This window comes from Mytilus edulis, chromosome 7, assembly GCF_963676685.1.
Source record: "Mytilus edulis chromosome 7, xbMytEdul2.2, whole genome shotgun sequence".
Lineage (NCBI taxonomy): Eukaryota > Metazoa > Mollusca > Bivalvia > Mytilida > Mytilidae > Mytilus > Mytilus edulis.
The window spans coordinates 4,606,882-4,629,433 of NC_092350.1; the positions used below are offsets into that span (position 1 = coordinate 4,606,882).

Consider the following 22,552-nt stretch of genomic DNA (forward strand, 5'->3'; position numbering starts at 1 on the left):
ACACATTCCCCAATTGTTTATTCGTGTGTCTCTGGCGCTTTTAGCGTACAAACATTTATCAGTTTGATTTCTTTGACGAGTTCAACTACAATTTATATAGCCGACACACATTTCGTAAACCTAAAAGTCCACAGTAACGCTCTTATGAAAAGTAGAAACTCAAAATAACGTTGAACAACGTGTATAAGGTTTTAATGGTGTATGATTTCTCAATTGTTATCTCCTTTCGGTCCTGCTCATATGGAATATTAGAGGCAACAGTATTTTCCCGATGTTCATATCTAATAAATCTTTTAGCGAAAATACAAATATAGGTAAAATGTCATCAAAAGCTGGGTAAAACGCATGAACTCCAAAAGCAGCTTTTCGGTCACATAACCTTTCTTAGTTCTCGGTGTACAAATAAACTCGTCATAGATACCAGGATTGGTTTTTTTTGTATTTGCGCCAGATGCGCGTTTTATCTACAAAAGAACATAATTTGACCTCCAAACACCAAATCCGGTATTGAGATAGGCTGAGTTCTAAGTAAAAGAACAAAAACCGATCGAATGTGACGTCTTGTGTGCGCCGATGGGGTAAGCGAATATTACTTTTTGTATGTATCACCCGCCATTCGAATCTCCATCAGTGAGTATTTAACTTTCTGGAGATATTATATGACTGCTGTGATACCTAAAGCCACAAATTTGTAGTTGGCTTTCTGTATGGTGTTTAATGGATTGTTGTTTGTCTTTGCTTTATTTTTTTAGTGCTTGTCTTTACCGTGATTTGTATGTACTAAATTGATGAGTATCGGTAAACTTCTGTCGCCTCATATTTAGATATATGCCATTTTAAAAGTTCTAAAATTATAACAATACTTGTTTGATTTGATATATGTTTTGGAAACCAATGTGGAATTTGTTTTATTGAAAAGTCTGGGACTCTTTTCACAAAAAATATTTACGATTAAAATTGATCATAAGTTATACTGAAATGAATATGATTAAGATTTAATCATGTATCGCCTTAACAACGGATTTTGTAATCAAATCACTATCACGGATAGAAATAAACGGTTGATTTTAGATAAAATATTTTAATAATGATCGTGATTTGCATGCACATATTAAATCTATGTGTGAGTGGGTAACATGTACACATTAAAGGAGCGTCAAGTGAAGTGAAGACTTACAGTTTTTATAACAATTTTCCATTTAGATACACAAATAAATGGGAGTTTTTATAAGTATCCCCAGATTTTTATTTCCTTCTAAGAAAATTGCACACGTGTGCGTACAATTGCTAAATGTAGTGTCATCAGTATAAGGAATTTTTGTAATTCTATACTGGATTGATTTTTCTTTTATTCTGCAAAAACATGTTATTTTCTAACAACAATACTGAGAAATATTACGTAATCACAAATCGGTGTAAAGGGTAAATACAAGAACGACATTACATAGACTTTTTTCAAACAGATGATAATGTTTTGAAAAAAAGTAAAATCACAAAATTACTGAACTGCGAGGAAAATTCAAAACGGAAAGTCCCTAATCAAATGGCAAAATCAAATTGTAAAACACATCATATGAACGGACAACAACTGTCATATTCCTGACTTGGTACAGGCATTTTCAAATGTAGATTGAACCTGGTTTTATAGCGCTAAACCTCTCACTTGTATGTGAAATGAAAAGTGGCGAGTTGGTTACTGTTATATTTGTTCTTCGTTCTCCGTTTATGAACTTGCAGTTGGTCTTTTTATTTGATTTGTTTTTACATTTTTTGTCATACTGGTACACAATTAAAAAGTGGTATAGTAACGCAATGAGACAACTCTCCACCCGAAACTAAATGACGTAGACGTTAGCAACTATATGTCATCGTATAGTATTCAAACTTTTTTGAAGCCATTGTAGCAAGAATAGTTTATTTGTAATAACGTGATCAACACGACGGGTGCCACATGTGGAGCAGGATCTGCTTACCCTTTAGGAGCACCTGAGATCACCCCCAGTTTGCGGTGGGGTTCCTGTTGCTTAGTTTTTGGTTTTCTATGTTGTGTCATGTGTACTATTATTTGTATGTTTGTCTTTTTCATTTTTAGCCATGACGTTGTCAGTTTATTTTTGATTTATGAGTTTGACTGTCCCTTTTGGTATCTTTTTTCAAAGTCTGATTCTGTTTTAAATGAACATTTTTAAGATAAAATCATTCATCGCCTTGACAACGGCAATGCACAAAACCTCTACCAAATAGTTAAAAGTCTTCGAAATGACAATTTTTTAACAATTCAAACGAGAAAACGAACGACCTGATCTACGTTCAAAGTGAATAAACTAAAAAAAAATTATGATATTCATGAACAAACGACAACCATCGAATTAAAGGCTACTGCCTTGAGATAGGTGCATACTAAATTTGGCGGAGTTAATGTTAGCGGATGTCTAACCCTCCCCCTTAGACCCGGATCAATTAAATTCTGACTATACAGTATGGGCTTTACATTATTGTCTATATTCATAGTCATTTGGGTTTTGTTTGATAGATGTCTTATTTGGTGTAGTTTTTTAATCATGTTTTTATTTTTTGGAGAGGTTGCATGATATTTTTTATTATTGTATGGTTTATTCTTTTTCGATTGAATTGTGTTCTTCTTTGTTCTTTTTAACTCTAGAATATTTATCAAAATTGACGCACTCAAATGTTCAACAGAATACTGTCTGGGTCATTTCTGTAAGTGGCATAGACATCAATTGAACCTTCTGCTTAAGGAAGATAAATTTAAAATGACAAAGTTTCCGCAGTTTTGGGAAAGCATCCATTTGTCTCAATTTCCTTAATTCTATGAAATGTATCATATCTTACACAAACATTGTATAATATTATAATACATCTCAATGTGTTATCCAAGTACCCATATAGTTGTAATTTTCCAGTTTCTAATTCCGTTCGACAAGTGATAACATTTGTATCATTACTATACGACAGAATACTTTAAGAAAGGAAACATAGCAATATGATGCATGTTCCATTGTATATATATATGCAATCACTTATATAGACTTGATCCTCTTTGTTTGACTTATGAGTTCAAATATCCCTTAAAGCGTTTATCGCGTCTCTCCTTAAAAAAGCGAGACTGTTTAGTGAACTATTGAGTTAATTTATATTAGTATATGAAAATATAACAAGACTTATTACAACAGTCATTACTGTGTTAAAGTTACTTTGTATGACTTTTTTTATTTATTCTTTATCAAAGATTTTGCACGTGTGTAAATATGTACAATAAAACATCTTTTAAATAAACGTTCACATGACATGCATCTAATGTGTCGTCGTTCATACAAAGTGATGTTACTTGGTAACCATTTAAAAATAATTATGTTTTTATTAAACCCAAGTACCATTTTTGTCCTTATTAAATAAAAATTGCGTTGATTTGGAAAAAAGACATTTAGTGTTAACCGTTTGTTAGGTTAAGAAATGGTTTATAGAAAACTTATTATGTTTGACATTGACATTTGCGTTATGTGATGGACAAGGAATTGAAAAAACAACTATTATTGATATGTTTTGTATAACAAACAAAAAGGTTTAACAACAAACGACTCCAAATCATCAAATCATTAGGAACGATAGGTCAAATGAAAAAAAAATACTAGAGATATTGACCTAATTTGTTTTATTATTAGTTATATCTAGGTTTATTCTTAAATAAAAATATTTATAGCTATGTGAATGTCCGAAAAAATATTTCCTCGTAAAAATATACTATGAGGAACATTTACTATAAAAGACAATATTTATTATTGACCTTAACAACTAAATACAATTAGTAAGGTAATATAATCCATCGTATTAAACCGTCAAATCATACATTATCCGGAAAATTGATGATGTTTAAAAAAAACTCCGCGTTCGGATAAAGTGTAGCAGGTGACAGCTTTCAAGATATAAAACTGTAAAACATGTCATGTTAGTGACCCTCGGACCAAGACAGATGGAATGCAAAATCAAATCCAAATTTGGAGTAGAAAAAAATTGACAAAACACATGTTTTTATGATTATACCATCTATGCATGAGTCTCAAAATATTAGGCGTTCGAATTTATCAACGTTAAGGAAAATTTAAAAACAAGAAAAAAAAGAAAAAAAAACAGTTTCACGATGACAGGTCTGAAAATTGACGGGTTTTTTTGGGCATATTTGATAGATTTTTCATATGTAAGCTTGAATCTGAGCGTTTTTAACGACTAAATCAGTCAAAATCTTTCACATAAAATAATTGAATAAATTGAAATAGACACTTAAAAGTGTCCAAATTCTTTCATTAGATGAACCTATAATTTGAGGCCAAAATCGGCCCTTACCAGACCTTCTCCTTTATAACGATGACCACATTAATGATATTCATGTCAACACCGAAGTGTTGACTACTGGGCTGGTGATACCATCGGGGACAATATGTCCACCAGCAGTGGCATCGACCCAGTGGTGTAAATAATTATCAAAGGTACCAGGATTATGATTTAATACGCCAGACGCGCATTTCGTCTACATAAGACTCATCAGTGACGATCATATCAAAATAGTTATAAAGCCAAACAAGTACAAAGTTGAAGAGCATTGAGGACCAATATTCGAAAAAGTTGTGCCAAATACGACTAAGGTATCTATTCCTGGGATAAGAAAATCCTTAGTTTTTCGAAAAATTCAAAGTTTTGTATCAGAAAATTTATAAAAATGACCATATAATTGATATTCATGTCAACATGAAGTGCTGACTACTGGGCTGGTGATACCATCGGGTCCAAACGTCCATCAGCAGTGGCATCGACCCAGTGGTGTAAATAGTTATCAAAGGTACCAGGATTATGATTTAATACGCCAGACGCGCGTTTCGTCTACATAAGACGCATCAGTGACACTCAGATCAAAATGGTTATAAAGCCAAACAAGTACAAAGTTGAAGAGCATTAAGGACCAACATTTCAAAAAGTTGTGCCCAGATTAAAAACAATTTTCGGTTTTTTTTTTGTATTGCTTTTCTGTCCATTTTATTAAATTTAAGTTCCACTGGTGATACTTGTGTAGACGAAACACATATCTAATGTTCTAGATTATAAACGATTGTGTTTTTGATCAAATTTTGCAACCACTATGACGACATCAAGGAATTTGCTTTTTGAAAAAAATAATCTGATAATCATCTGAAATCCATAGACGATTCCGAGTAGACGACACGCGCATCAGACCTATCTAACTTCAAGCCTAACATCTTTAATAAAATATTACACTTCATAGAATAAGAAAACAACAAAACAGTACAATATTGCAACCCACAGACAATCACCTCAATGAGAAATCATGTGTAAAATACCGTATTTGGCACAACTGTTCGGAATTTAGCTTATTTGATGATGTGCTTTTCAACATCGTTATATTAACATTTGATTTGGCTTTTCATCCGAGCGTCACTAGTGAGTCTTTGTAAAGACTAAACTTGTACCTGGTATACCAGATTACAAGACTGTTATCTTTAATGAGATCTGTATAAAAAAATCAATCTAGTACATGTAACGTGTGTAGCAATGTTATGAAAAAGAAATAAGGAATTATTATGATTTAAAAAATATTATGCATTGTCAACAATAAATACTATTTGATATCTTAAACTTCTTTGATATTTGCATAAATGTACAAAAAAATAATTCAGGACATTTCACTTTCAACTTCCTTTTAAGAAAAAAAGAAAAAACAACCTTTATACTTCTAATGAAATTCGCCCCACACACTTATGCTTGTACTTATAACATGCAGAAAAGAAGGCGGATTGCACTGTTGCTGTGTTTTATAGATAAAGATAAAGATCATTCTATTTGTATCTTTGATGACTGAATCTTCCCTAAATAAAATATATAAAGATTCTCGCCGGGGTCTTTTAAGGGATTTATATATGTATATATATGTATACCTATTACCATGGGTGTATGCGTATGTCATAATATCTCAAATTTCCCAATTTTCCCTTGAATATCATAAAATGTTTTGTAATAATTACATGCTTAATTTATGAATATAAAATCAACTTTAAATATAACGAACAAAGACAAAATAAAAAGCTAACAGACGAAAATGTATGTCCCCTTTTTTCAATTAACTACATGTAAGTGTGAGAAAGAGAATAAACTAACTTGTCTCAGTCTCGTTTTCAATTAACCGAGTGTGAGAAAAGACTAATCTGTAGTAAATCTTCTGTTACCCGGATGGTAGTACATTTTAGTTAAATTATCAGTAAATAACAAAGTATATGGTTAAAAGTATAGGTAGATAGAATTTAATTAGAAATGAAATATATGTCCCCTTCCTGACACCAAGATCCGTTAAAACTTTAATTTTCCGTGAGTGTGATGATCATCTTCATTACACAACGACCGGACTGTAAGTATGTACGCTTTATTATACTGCGTAATAACAAAATATATAATTTTTAATAATATCACATGAAAAACAGCAAAATTAGGAATATAACTGTTTTTTTTTAATACTTACTAATATTATTAAGTAATAAATAAGTGTACACTTGATATTACAACAGCTTCTTTGTAATTATAATATATATGTATTACACTTAACATTAAAATAGTTTAGAGTTTTTTTGTAGCACTTGACATAATATATTTTTTTGTTAATTTTGTTTTTTGCTGGGGTATTTTTTTATGACCAATCGCATTATAATAAGCTCTTGATATAAATAATTATCCTCGGTTTTAATTTCATGATTAATCATTGCTTTGCTCATTGTTGAAGGCCGTACGGTAAAATATAGTTATTAATTTTGGTTGGAGAGTTGTCTCATTGGAAGTCATACCACATTTTCTTTTGTTTATGATAAGAAATCTACGATAACGTAAGTTTGCAGATCAACATGCCATTCAACAAATGGTGTTGATATTTCGTCGTTTGCATTTGGGAATCATGTTGTTTGTCTTTGTTATTTTACTAAGACCCCACCCCATTCTTTCTTATATTTGGTATTTTTTTATTCCAGTGCGGACCGTGAAAAATAAAAGTCTTTTTAGACAGACGAGAACTGAAAATGAAGTTCAGTTATAAATAGAACATGGGAGAAAAATAGGTTGGAATCATCTCCAGAGGAAACACCAGTATACCCACCTCCCCCTCCCCGTTGGTAAACATTCATTCATGCCTCACTTATTTTTGATAGAACATTATATTTCTAATAAGTGATTAACACATGCAAAATATTTACCTTGAGGTCTTCAGTGCCATGTACATGTAAGAGGGATACCTTAAATAAAATATGTTCTTGCCTTGTAAATGCATTGCATACGTTAATTATGAGATATAAATTAAATAAGTTCAAAAATTATGTTTTAGGTATCTGTGTTACAAGCCATATAAATAAAATATAGATTGTATTCCTTGTATCAGTAGATTAATAAACTTCAAATAATTTTAAATAGCTGTATATATCTTTGATTTATGATATAAATTTACATTTTATTATCTTTTTTTTTTCTTAGAAATTCGAAAAGTACTGTTCGTGATTGCTTAATATAAATATCCCGCATATCTTGAAAAAAAACTCTACTTTAATGTCTCAGATAACATTTTTAAATTCTTAAAACGAGGTCAGTTCGGTTTGAAGGGTTTGATTGAATTAAATGGAGATATTATCATAAATCGAGACTCTTTAATGCGATTATGTGAATTTTTCCAATTCTAATTTATTAAATACTTTATCATGTTTGTAACAACAATAAAAACATTACAATGGATTATTATTCCTTAACAATTAAAAATGCGTTGAAAAAGGATGTTACGTGTATACATAACTTTTGAAACTGTCATTCAGCTTTTAATGGTTTTGAAATCGGGGTCCCCAGCCAACAGGGAGAGGATTTGTTGTTTTATAGTTATACTCATGATAGCTGTCCTATTGTTTCTGTTGGTGCTTGTGAAAGCTAAAGACCACCTCCGGGTGTGGGATTTTCTCACTGCGTTGAAGACCCATTGGTGGCCTTTTTTCATTATTTCATTCTCAATTTTATTTTTGTTGTGTATGGCTAGTATACAAAGGAAGTTTTTTCTCCTTTTGATAGTTAATTAACTGCTGGAAGTGGCTTTAGAACAATTATTTCTCAGAGAACATACTCTAAATGTGACCTGGGATGATTAAATATAATAAAAAGAAGAAATGGTATGATTGCCAATGAGACAACTCTTCACAAGAAATCAAATGACACAGACATTAACAACTATATGTCACCGTACGGTCTTCAACAATGAACAAAGCCCATACCCCATAGTCAGCTATAAATGGCCCCGAAATGACAAATGAAAAACCATTAAAACGATAAAACCAACGGCCTATTTTTTGTACTAAATTATGAACGAAAAAGAAATTTGCAACACAGCAACACACGACATCCACTGAATTACATGCTCCTGACTTAAGACAGACACATTCAGAATATTGCGTGGTTAAACATGTTAGAGGGCCATAACCCTCCCTTTTCATTGGACAGTGGTGTATAGGAGGGGTAAAAGATACCAGAGGGACAAAAAAACAGCTGAAAAAGGCTTAGCTCATCAGATGGATACAAACAGAAATACATCTAACAAAAACACAGAGTGGACGTGATCGGGTACTTGCACATCCAAAAACAGATATGAGAGTAGTCTCAGTTACATATACTGACAGCTAGTTCAAAGTTACTAATAAAAAGAAAGTCATGCCATCAATCAGTACAGTACAATGTCTGTTTGTGTATAGATTGTTTATTGTTGCTTGTTTAACGTCTATTTACTGTAAAGGTCATATTTCATCAATAATGGAACAACTATTGGTACGACTCGTAATTCCAATGCTTAAGGTGATTAGACTATATTCGTTTTACTAGTGAGTCGATTCAGTGAAGCTAAGTTTCACATTAATCATGTCATTAATTTCATGAAAGTTCTAATTTCTTAAGTGTGATAATTATGCAGTCAAATTTGGTCAGATATCACGCAAACGAAGAAACTGAAAGACTTTTAATCACCGAAATAGGGATATTTTTAGTAGAGATTATATTTGTTGTCAAACAATTTATGTCACAAGGTTATACCAAGGTCAGCACCTTAAATTGCTTTAAATCATAAAGTTCGTAAAATAGGTATAACTTTACTATTTCCTACAACATTGTAAATTCTTATATCCAATGAGGAACTGAATATAAGTATACAATTAATGCATTGTTTATGTGTATTGTCAACATAGACTAATATAGAAGTTTACCTAAGAAAATGCACACGCATACATGATAAAGATGCACGGGGTCTTTAACTTACGGGTATTTAGGTAAAGGGTATTCCCGGTAAAAGCGTCACCTGGATTTTCCCCAAGTACAAAATATAAATTCGGCCCCAGGTGATTTAAAAGCATAAAATATGTCACTTTAGCGTATAAGTCGTAGAAGTATTGATGCAGTCGTGAGGATAACGTCACGAGGCATTTAAATTATTTTAAAGGTAAAATATTTTATTTAACCACAATATCAGCTGATTGCATAATTTTATTATTTGTGTAATGTGTTTGTTATGTTTTTGATGGATGCACAGCCTGAAGTTTTGACTAAATCTTAAAAACTTGCAAAATCTAATCTTATGTTTCTTATTTATAAATAATATTAAAATTTGCACTGATAAAATCATATTTTTATTCTCTGCAATTTTTATTTACCAAAATTTTTTTATAACTTAACCATTATTAGGTACGGTTGAGACAAAAAGTTTAGAAAGTCGAAAAAGAAAACCAAAACGGTCAGAATAGCTAAACACTGAGTTAAGTCAACCTAGGGTAAGGGATTTCAACTTTACAAACTATTTCTTAACTTGTACATTTCATTTGACGTCTATTAAAAGCTAAGTGCGATATGCATATACAACTCAATGCGATTTGGAGTAGGCCTTTTCTTCTATGATACAGTTTTCTGGCATCTTGGTTAATTAATGATGAGTGGTTGCTGTCACACTGATGTTAACTCTGCACAACCCCTCATCCATATATTAAATGAAGCATTATTAGGTTCAATATCAACAAAGCTTTAGAATTATCAACTGTATACATTTTATATTTCTAACTACGTTTTTAACCGGTTCATTACGTAAATAATTATTGTAACAATCAAAATTGATGTTCAATCTTTTGTATAGAGATATAGGAAGATGTGGTATGATTGTTATAGATGGGGTATGGTACTTGTTTACAAAGTCATAGACAGATATGACTTTGTAAACAAGTCTGTTTAACAATGTTATGGTATGAAACATTGCGTTTGTTCAGTTCAAGTCCCTTTTTATTTTTTTCGTTTCATCTTAGATATAGTATATAAACTCTGAGTGGGTTGTTTTGTTAAGTAGTGAAAAGGTGCATTGGTGTTTACAAAACATAACGTCTTTATAAATGTACCCTTCTTTCAACAATAAAACAGTCGTTTATTATATTAATTTAAACATAATAAATTCTAGATAGTTTGTGTTTATTAAAATGTGTACTTTTTAAAGCAATTATATGCAGACACAAAAGCCTTTTATACGGCAAAATTCAAATTTAAATAAATTTTACATTTTTGTTATAAATAGAACCATTGCTTCCTAAACAATTCGTCACGTCAACACTTGATAAGAATCAACCTAATCTGGTATTTCCCTTCTACACAAACTTAATATTATGTAATGCAAAAAAGTATCTAGGGTTTTTAAACACGCTAAAATCAACAATGGTGATCTAGCTATTTAAATAAACCTACAAACCTATTTAAAGTACAGCGTGGGACCTTAGTGAAAATGTAAAAACCTTGTTCTGACCATCTCTTCTGTATAGGGATGGTTAGATATATTATTGCTTTCTTCGTCAGATGCAGATCAAGGATTTTATGTTTGGGGCGCTTATAAATAAAGCGTTAGAGGGGAGGGGGAATGATGTAAATTTACCTATAAAATACATTTAAAAAAAAATTAAATTTAAATTTATAAATGGGGAGGGCACTTGGTGCGCTCCGGTCAGAATCTGCACCTGTCTTATTTAAGAGTATACAAAAACTTTCATTTTTTTGTATCTGTAACTTTGAATTAAAAGTTCATCATTTGACGATTTGTAAATAGCATATTGATTACACTGGCACGCTTCTCAAAGCAACTTTGTTATCTTGCCATTTTTTATCATAAAAACTTGGGGTTTTTTTTCAAAATGCAGTTTTATACTGTTTTGAAAAGGCATGAATCGGAGTTATATAAAAATTAAAAAAGTCTGTGTGAGTTCTTCAAAACCGCTTGGTTCAAAATCAGCAATTTTCATGAACTCACATAAAATGACTTAACTAAAATTCAGTAGGCAAAAGAAATTATTCCTGACTCATGAAATTATTTTGTGTAATTAGAATCCAAACAATTTCTTGATCAAGAATTAAAAATTTTGCAATATTTATTCCATTTACGTACAATAGTTTTATGGGTACAGAAATAATCAGTCAAATATTTTCACATACGTCGTAGATGTAAGAGATGTACTAAATGGTCCATAATGATGGGCTTTTAACTATATAAAATGATCTTACAAAAACTTTGTGAATTTTTCTGATTATCACTTGATCTTGTAATTATTTAAAATGCCAGAAATATTGCTAAAATATAATATGGAACAGAAAAATTTTGCAGACTGTTAAAATTCGAAATATTTATAATTAAACTATATCCGCTGATTTTTGCGAAAAACATAAACACCATGTAAATGTTCATATTTGTATAAATTGTTAGTCATTTCCTTCTCAGTTCCGCTTTATTATGAATTAACATTACAAGTGCCATTGTCTGTTACAAGTACCATTAAGTACCTTGAGGTTTTCTAACATTTTGTTTCATTGTTACAGGTCGAGCCAATGATATCAGATATGGATTTACAAGTAAGTCAATACTTTTGTATGATGGTATAATTTGTTTAATTTTACAACTGTTGGCTAATTATTTTGAAGAAAAAATCATTTATATCTGATTGATTTACAGTAATGTTTTTGTTCTCCCCTTGTAAAACTTTGATGCAGTTTTTTGCCTATAATATACACCTCGCTAAACACGTGTTAGGTCTATACTTTAAGCAAGTATCTGTTTTTTATTTATTTTTTATCCTGTTGGCAAAAAGAAGGTTGCTTCAATCTTTCAGCCAGTTTCTGTCTTTTCTTCCGTTGCCATAGACGAGTTGGGTCGACACTTTACCGGGTTGGTATCTGTTTTTTATATTGTTTAGTGCGTTTTATGTTTTGACGGTCTAGCTTAATAGGTAGTGTGCACGTTTCTAAGCAGCTAAGAAGATCGTGGGTTCTACTCAGAGTTGGATTAAGACAAATTTGGTAATTGGTATTTGATAATTTTCTGCTAAGTATGCGACATTGAAGTAAGGTATAAGAGTGTTCTGCTCAGAGTTAACTTTATCTGTCCGATTAGGTTGAGATGTATGTCTGCGGACTGAGGTAAACAAATCTGAATCAGCGTATCGGTCTTGAGATGTATGTCTGCGGACTGAGGTAAACAAATCTGAATCAGCGTATCGGTCTTGAGATGTATGTCTGCGGACTGAGGTAAACAAATCTGAATCAGCGTACCGGTCTTGAGATGTATGTCTGCGGACTGAGGTAAAACAAATCTGAATCAGCGTATCGGTCTTGAGATGTATGTCTGCGGACTGAGGTAAACAAATCTGAGTCAGCGTATCGGTCTTTTACATGTCTGCGGACTGAGGTACACAAACAAATCTGAATCAGCGTATCGGTCTTTTACATGCAGGTTTATATTTGCTTCCAATACTGGTTATAATATAAAACGAAACAGTGAGGTTTTCTTTTCCCAGGAATAGGTCATCTTACCTGTAAATGGCACACTTATTTGGAATCTATTGGTTTCAATCCTCGTCATTTCTTGTATTTGATGTGGCCTTTCAACTGCTTTTAGTGCCACTTATTTAGACAAAACGATGGTTCGTACAGAATTATAGGCTTTATATTTTGGATGAGTTTTATAAATAAGTATTGTTTGAATTAATTTGAAAAACGAATAATTGTAAGCAAAATTTATTGATAACTCACTTAAAAAAATATATGTTCCTGTTAATAATATACATTATTTGTTTTCCTTTGAAATTTTCAATGGTCATTGTTGAAGTTTTACTGTTTAAATAATGATAATATAAAAGTACATGTTATTTATGATTGAAATGTGCATCCGTGTAAATGTGGCCTATTATAAGAAGTATGTACCCTTTGTAAATCTCGAGGAGTGCAGTCGTGTCACTTCATTCAGTCCTTAATTTGGGGAACAAACAATTCGGTTCCCGGACTATTTTTATATTTAGAAACTACAAAAACATAAGAAAATGAGGACGCGTCGTATTCAATTTCACTGTGTTTACAAAGTTTGACAGAAGAATACACAAACACGATAAGATATCTGTACCAATCTAGGGTTTTATTATTTGGTGTTATCTTGACAAAGTTGACATGTTTATCTGTCTATGACTTTGTAAACAAGTACCATACCCCATCTATAACAATCATCCATGGTAGTTATCTTTGTTCCTACTTATGTTGATAATGTTTCACACTTCTGCATTCCGGCTTCAGACACGTGCCTGCTCCAGATCTTATCTTATTGTGATTTGTTAAGTTAGTCAAACATTAAATTGTAGTATATTACAAAAGAAAATTCCTTTTTTTTTCGTTTTCTGTGTCTTATCCAACGTGTTTTAAAAGGGTGTCAGCCTAATTTCTTGAGCAACATGGTTTTCTGCACGTTATCAGACGGGTTACAGCGGCGGATCCAGAAATTTTTATAAAAGGAGGTCCACTGACTGGCTTAGAGGGGGCCCCTAGGTCCCCCTTAAATCCGTCTCGGGGTTAGGTTCTGACATCCTTTTTCATCAGCCAAACATATATATGTTTAACAACTGATGTGAGGGAGGGAGTGTGATTTTTCTTCAAATGCTCGGTTTGTTTTGGTAGAAAATCAGACCGTTTGTATTGTAATACATTATGTTATATCGGGGCCTTTTATAGCTGATATTACTATATGGGTTTCGTTCATCGTTGAAGGGTGTACGGAGATCTATAGTTGTTTAATTTGGCTTCATTTGGATTATTGGATAGTGGTCTCATTGCCGTTCATACTACATCTTATTTTATATTGTTCACTAGAACACAAGTGTACATAGCCTTCAATGTTCGACCTTAAATAGGCTTTTGCATGCGGGCTATGAATAATTAACCGAAAACATTCTTTTGAATTTTGAATGAAGACTATGAAGTAACGACTTTATTCACGGTTTTCCTATTTTATTGTTTCAGAGAAGTTTGAGTGTTTTACAGAATTATCACGAGTCTGAATGGGCTGGAGATGATAGCCTGTATTCATCGTATGACCCCAACAATAATGGACACTATATATACACAGGTAATTAATAGCTGATGTACAAATGATAAACTGTCTCCTAACAATTGTTTAAAATACTTTAAATTTGCACTCTAATTTTATCAAAAAAATCTTTAAAATGATATTTTAGGCGTTTTTTAATAAACTCCGAGTTGTTTTTCTGTGTTGTAGGTCGCTTTGTGTTATTTGTATAAGATGGTTTTTTAATCATGTGCATCAATAAAGCCATGGATGATCTTTGATAGTCGCTTTATTCTATTTACGACTTTTGTTGACCTCTACATGGCGTTTAATTTGTTTTTTGGTTTGTTGGGTTGCTGTCTTTCATTATATTAAACTCCATTGAAACAGTTGTGTATAACACGGGTCTTTGATTTGTTTGTTATTGTGTGGTTGGCTTGCTGTCTTTGTATTTATCTCTATTGAAACAGTTGTGTTCTTCACGGATTTATTTTTAATATTTCCTGTGGACCTAATATTGTAACTTTCAAATTATTTTTTTTCAGATCCTTTGGACTATCCTATTAGGCCGATGCATGGTCAATTTATGCTGAGCGGAACAGATTACCATTATACAACAATGACGTGCCCGGGCAGCTCAGATTTAGACGATAGTCATGAATCAGACGATTCAAGTGGTAAGATTATATAATTTTATATTTGGGACCTCAAAGTAAGAGACTATTAGAAAATTGCAGTCTGATTTGTCCAAACTTTAATTTCTATGTGACATTTGGTGGGAATGTTTTTATTTCATTGTTTACCGCTCATTGTCAAGATATTTTATATATTTGACAAGCCTCTCATCTTAAATGTTATTTTTATCTACCTGCATTGGGGGGAATCTTTTTAAATCTCACCTTTCTTTAAAGTTTTTAATAAATTAAACAGAAACCAAAGCTCTGTCATCAGCACTTAATTTTCCAAATTAAAAAAAAATGTTTGAAAATCAAAGTTAAGTTATATTTTGATGTATCTAGGATTTCCCCTTTGAAATTTCTGAACGTAATTTTATATATGTATGTTCTCTTTATTTTTCAGTAATACTTGATCAAGTAGACATGGAAATGATAGAATTTTACGAAAGAGACGTGGAAGAAAAATATTCACATACAGAACAGTTTCAACAATCACTTAATAGTGCCCCGTATCAACAACTGTGCAAACCCCAACAAAGTAACAATTTACCGGCCTTCGAAACTTTATTCAAAGGAAACCGGCATTCCAATAATGTAAATAGACTGAGTTCAAATCATGTAATGTCTGACTCTGAGGATGACGAAGAAAGTAGCAGTATTTGTAGAAAAGGGAAACGAGGTACAGTTATGTCTATTTTGTTTTAATCATGTTAATTATTAAGCAGATCTCAAACTTCCTTCATTTCAATTTCTGTGTATGTAAGGTACGTTTTTAACGATTTCAATACTTACCATAAAAATGAAAAACATTAGAAAGAGATCTCAAAAATTATTTGCTGCATGTAGGAAACAACAAGGCATCAATTTTCGAATCATTTTCCATTTATTTAGCTTTTTTCATGTTAAGTATATCTTCAACTATTTCAGTATAAGATATTACTATACTAAATAACAAACTCATTTAAAAACACAGTAATACATTGATAATTGATGCATTTACTTTAATTAATAAAAGCAATCTTTTAAAACTTGTTGCACACATATTAAGGAAAGTGAATATATAATATATGCAAATCTTATTTTCTTTATGGAAGATATACATAAATTATGGTAATTAATTTTAGGTGCTAAGAACGTTTTGTTATGGAAGTTCTTACTAGAAGAATTAAAGAAGGGTAAACACGTGGAATGGACAGATATATCACAGGGGACCTTCCGGTTTGTCGACACGAGTGAAATCAGTCGGCTGTGGGGAAATATGAAGAGAAAGGATGACATGAACTTCGAAAAGCTCAGCAGGGGAATAAGGTACGGTAACTCTTATGTCACGTGATTAATCATTTCTAAGAAAAATTTAACATAGCAAACAGATAGAACGGAAACTAATACAAGATATTAAGGAAATTTACATGATTGTTACAAATATAATACAATGCAATGTTCAGAATTCTTATCAAATATTATATAAGAAAACATGACGCCATTATTATAAGTCAAAGAAGTGGAATAAAAATAATTCTATCTATCACCGGAAATTATTCATTTCCTAACAGACAATATTCAATAGAATGGAAAGTGATCTTGGAATACCTAGAAATGTTCGAAAAATATATCAAAACCTACATGAAAGAAAACACTTAATTTTGTCAGAATCAATAAATATTATTACATTAGTTTTATTATTTTGATATTGTTCTGAAATCATGAAATATTATTTTCTTATTTCAGACATTACTACAAAAGCGGGTTTATGAGTAGACAAGAAGGCACCAGACTTATCTACAGATTTAACTGGGCCAAAGTACCGAAAAAATACAGACAATACGACCCAAAAAGGGGAATGACCATCAAACATCAAATTGCATATTAAAACAAATCAAGTATTTCTACACAGATGTGTTCAGCGTCCATCAGTCACAAACATTCAAACAGTGACACAACAATATTAACTTAATACAAATTATGCCAAGAACATGTTTCATTATCTTTTACAAACTGTTATATGCTTTATTGCTTGGTAATGAATAAGAAACATGATTTCATAAATCTCATTTATATTTGAGATTGAACAAAAGGGTCGACGAAGAGTGCAATTGTGTGTGTCCTTTTGGTAAACTGTCAGGTTTTATGGCGACATATTAATTCCAGTACTTTATGCCTTTTTAACGTATGCATGTGTTCAAGTGAGACATTTTTGCAGAATGAGAGATGTTAGTGCTGTATGACAAGGGAGGAGATCTGAATCTGTGATTTTTGTTGCTCGTATTATGTACATATTGTGTTACAATGAAATTAACACTGCCACTGTATTATACTGTTAATTCGAGAACGATTAATTCAGTTATCGTTCTTCTTTGTTGATTTTTTTAAATTTTATTATGTAAATAAAATAATAAAAATTACTTTTAGTTAGTTCATATCAACTTATTCCTGTAATTTATTGTATAATTTACCACGGTGATCACTGAAGAGTTTACTCTTCTGATTATAGAAAAAGAGCCGTTAAATTATGGGAATGGCAAAAATACATACATAGTGTAATTATGTATCAAGGGTGAAACGTAACAATATTTCTACACCAGACGTATATTTTGTTTCAAATTCTGTCGCAATTATATATAAGAATATAAGCCGAGTGTACAAATCAGTATTGACATTGCAGTGGTTAGAATCTGTTTCTCTCAGAATTTTAAATGACAATTAATTATAAGGTAAACTGACATCTTTTTTTATCAATGCTAAAAATGTTAAACCTTTTTGACATAAGCTGACTGATCGTCTTTTCTCCTTTTTCGTCGTATTCGCCAAACCAGAGAACGGATCATCATCGGCACAATGATAGCATTCGGAACAGTATCGATCATTGACGGAAAAAAATCGTCGACCATAAGCGGAAAAGCATTCGAAACAGTATCGACCATTGACGGAAGGCTTTCAAAACAGTGTCGAATAATGACGGAAGGCATTCAAAACAGTGTCGACCAATGACGGAAAAGCATTAAAAACAGTGTCGACCATTAACGGAAAAGCATTCGAAACAGTATCGACCGTAGACGGAAAAGCATGTCGACAATTGACGGAAAAGCATTCGAAACAGTGTCGACCATAGACGAAAAAGTCCATCTACAATAGCTGAAAATGTTTATTCAAGAATTAAATTGTGGCCCATAACGCCTTTTTTAAAGTTAATATCAACAAAGAGGCGACAGACACCTAAGATACCAACGGGGTATTCATTCAAACTTGTAAATTCGTCTTCATTATATTCATCCTTTTGTTTGTCTCTTCTTTTATCCGGAATACAAAGCGTAAAATGTCAATGGTTTATCAATGATCATTCAAATTTGGAATAGTCAGTTTCCGACCACACTTGTAAATTTCTATTTATATCTTATTTTCGCGTCTTTACCTACATGTGGGTTGTTTTTGCATCCCCATTGTTTGATGATACTTGAAATTTGAGAGTGTGAAGTGCGATTTAAAGCATTTTGTTCCGGAAAATATAGACAGTTCCGGTGTCGATTTCGATTCGATTGTTTGTTCTTGGTAACAACATGAATATATGAATTGGGGCGGCAAAATTATTAGCGTATGTAGTTTGTGTAAACATTCTTAGATCTCTCTGTTATCACATATGAAAATAAATAGCAGTTATTTTGTCTGCAGCAGCTATTGGTTGATGTGTGTTGCATAAACCTTTCGTTTAATGTTTGTCATAAATCAGACTGTTTGAAAAAAGTAAAATCACAAAAATACTGAACTCAGAGGAAAATCAATTCGGAAAGTCCATAATCACATGGCAAAATCAAATGTTTCACATTTTGTTAGGTCGGAATCTTCTGAAGTCAGGTCAGTTTGACCTTAGTGAATAGTTGTAACATTGAAAATCTTACAATATAATTAAAGTTTAATCTCCGCATTCGCAGCGACCAAGCATAAAATATGAGCGAGTGCGGAGATTTAATTTTAATTAGATTGGAGATCATAGCACATTTTCTTTTTTCTATGTATGGAAAACATATTCAAATGTGGTTTTTTTTATGCCCCACCTACGATAGAAGAGGGGCATTATGTTTTCTGGTCTGTGGCTCCGTTCGTTCGTCTGTTCGTCCGTCTGTGCGTCCGTTCGGGTTAAAGTTTTTGGTCAAGGTAGTTTTTGATGAAGCTGAAGACCAATCAACTTGAAACTTAGTACACTTGTTGCTTATGATATGATCTTTCTAATTTTAAAGCCAAATTAGACTTTTGACCCCCAATTGCACAGTCCACTGAACATAGAAAATGAAAGTGGGAGTTTCAAATGAAAGTTTTTGGTCAAGGTAGTTTTTAATGAAGCTGAAGTCCAATCAACTTGAAACTTAATACACTTGTTGCTTTGTTGCTTATGATATGATCTTTTTAATTTTAAAGCCAAATTAGACTTTTGACCAATTCATGGTCCACTAAGCATAGAAAATGAAATTGGGAGATTCAGGTTAAAGTTTTTGGTCAAGGTAGTTTTTGGAGAAATTGAAGTCCAATCAACTTGAAACTTAGTACAATATGTTTCCTATAGTATAATCTTTCTTATATTAATGCCAAATTAGATTATTACCCAATTTCACGGTCCATGGAACATGGAAAAGGATAGTGCGAGTGGGGCATCCGTGTACTTTGGACACATTCTTGTTTATATAGAAAATGTTATGTGTAGAGGTGTTATCATAACAACTGTAAGTCGAATGAATATCTTGTGTACAGTTACTGTATATTGACAAATCATAGTTCCTATCAATTTTTAATTGCGATATTGAAGAATATCATCTAAAATAACATAAAAGTAGCAAAAAAAAATTGTTTTTTCAATGAGAAAAAAAGGAGAAGTTATACTTGATTGGTCTCAGTAAAAAATAAAACATAGCACACAATTATACTTGTTATGCCCCACCTACGAAAGTAGAGGGGCATTAATTATGTTTTCTACTCTGTGCGTCCGTTTGTTCGTCTGTGCATTCGTCTGTTCGTTCATCCGTTCTTTCGTCCATCCTTCCGTCTGTCCCGCTTTAGGTTAAAGTTTTTGGTCAAGGTAGTTTTTGATGAAGTTAGTGTCCAATCTACTAGCAACTTAATACACATGTTTCCTGTGATATACCAAATTAGAGTTTTGATCCAAATTTCACGGCACTGAACATATAAAATGATAGTGCGGGTGGGGCATCCGTGTACTATGGATACATTCTTGTTTTTTTTTATATTTAAAAGAGGATTTTACAACTTTTTGAGTTGTATTTTAAATAGAAATTTATTACAAATATTTGTTTGGTGTTTCCAATTTTCACTGGTGCACATGTATGTCATCTGTCACGTGACACTAGTCAAAGGAAATAATACCCGGAATATATCCGGGTAAAGTTAGTAATGTATATTCTTCATTTTCAATTTCAGTCTAATTACAGAAATTATGTATCAAAGAGCGCTATAAAAAGGTCAGTACAAATAAGTACAAAGAAGTTCTGTACACTTTTGTCGTGGCAAATGTCTTTGAAGTGCAATTTGCTAATGATATGAACCATGAATTAACAGTTATTCATTCAAATACGAAAACTTAAATAAAATAGCGTATTCCTATCGCCGCCTATGAAAGTGAAATCTTTTTTCAAAATAAACTAACTATTGATTTATGATAAAATAATTGTTTTTAAAGCATTTTTTTTTTCTATAAATATTGGTTACGAAATTTTATATTGTGACTTTTAAAAGCCAGATGTACTTTTAGATTTAGGCTGGTAAAACGGTAAGAAACCGTTCTACATTAGAACTGTCGTTTTTGTTCTAGAGTATATTTTTATCTGTTATAAACTGTTCTGGGGTTTAATTGCTTCTATTAAAACTATTAAAAAGTTGCTCGAAGATTTATTTCTACAGAGTGTATTGATTGATTGATTGGTGAATGGGTGGATGTTAACGCCCAGTCGTAATTATTTGCAGCGATCATACGAAAACCAAGAGATATTTCTCTGTAACATGCGAACAAACTATAAAAATCAAATGAAGATGGATTAACGCATCAAATCAGTACGAAAAACACAAACAAATAATAAATGTTGATAACCTTTATAAAAAGTTTGTTTTCAAGAATCAGCAAAGTACATACATCGACGGTAGTTTCATTTACGAACTCTATATTTACCAGGCTTCAGCTGGCCCCATAACAAAAAGAAATGTATACTAGTTCAGAGAGAATGGACGTGAAACTTATAAGACGACGACAAACTGACAATGCCTAGCAAGAAATAAAAACCGATAACAAGATAAGTAAACAAAACACAACATAGACAACTACAGACTGAGCAAACAAACACCACATAACTAGGGGTGATGTCAGGTGCTCTGGAATAATAAGTAGAGCCTGCTCCACATTTGAAATGGCACCTAACTGACTTATCTGATACATATAATGACTTTATATAATGACTATATATTGCCTCTTAATGTGATTGTACAATGCTGAGAATTGGTGAAAATGAAAGGCTGCACCGAGCATTTCTATCATGTTATAAACAAATCAGCCAATCACTTTATTCTTTATTTATGTCACAAATACAATTCTACGAAAGCGCATTTTAGCGTCATAAACAAAGCCATATACGATCAGTGAAAAGTAAATAACAAAAATTAAAACTCCAAGGAAAATTCAAGAACAGAAGCCATTCACAAAATGCCAAAATCAAAGCTCAAACAAATCGAACGAATGGAAAAGAACAGTCATCTTCCTGACTTGGTACATGTATTTATGTAGAAAATGGTGGAATATTACTTAGACAATGTGTCACGTGATGCTAAATATATAGTTTTTGTCATAGTTGGTTGACAAGAACATGAATTGTAAGATGCAATTTGAATTAAACAATTATATAAAAACGTATATGGGGTAACATTGTATAACAATTAACCCCTTTGACCTTTGTCCCTTTACTTATGATGCTGCAACGATCTAATAATATATTGCAAACCAAGGAAACTCTCTTGATCAAGCACACAAGAATTGGGAAATGATAATTTTCCTAAAACCGATTTTACAAGTAGGACACCTATTATTTAGGTTGATATAAATTAATTTAACAACGAAGTGCACTTGTGATTAAACAATGATAAAAAGGCGTCTGTAATGACCATGATAACGATCGGATATTGACTATTAAATCGTGGGAAATTTGTTTATATCATTCATACAATTTCTATACATCTCAAAACTATAGCCAAACAGGGATTGGTTTTAATAATTGACGATATTAATATATTATATAATTATTTAGTTTGTGAATTGCATACTGCATTCATTAAATCATTCATTTATATCTTATCAAATTAACTTCATGATGTTTTAATATTTGACCTATAATGTTTTCTATGATCCATGCATTGGCATTGTTTTATTGTATAAAAATCATTTAACTTC

The 22,552-nt window shown here is 31.9% G+C and overlaps 1 protein-coding gene across 3 annotated transcripts in view; it reads left to right on the forward strand.

Annotated features, from left to right (window-relative positions):
- LOC139529770 (ETS homologous factor-like) overlaps window positions 1-17,514 on the forward strand; it is a 43,541-nt gene extending 26,027 nt beyond the window's left edge. The window contains exons 1-7 of one of the 3 annotated variants that reach the window (XM_071325648.1): window positions 9,315-9,529; window positions 11,929-11,961; window positions 14,392-14,497; window positions 14,983-15,114; window positions 15,518-15,793; window positions 16,239-16,422; window positions 16,843-17,514. In XM_071325648.1, coding sequence (XP_071181749.1) covers window positions 11,938-11,961; window positions 14,392-14,497; window positions 14,983-15,114; window positions 15,518-15,793; window positions 16,239-16,422; window positions 16,843-16,984 — 864 coding nt within the window. In that variant the 5' untranslated portion in view covers window positions 9,315-9,529; window positions 11,929-11,937 and the 3' untranslated portion in view covers window positions 16,985-17,514. Of the gene's footprint in view, window positions 1-9,314; window positions 10,231-10,281; window positions 11,962-14,391; window positions 14,498-14,982; window positions 15,115-15,517; window positions 15,794-16,238; window positions 16,423-16,842 lie in introns of those variants that run through there. The other 2 variants (XM_071325647.1, XM_071325649.1) reach the window with 2 other exon arrangements.
- The last annotated feature ends 5,038 nt before the right edge of the window (window positions 17,515-22,552 follow it).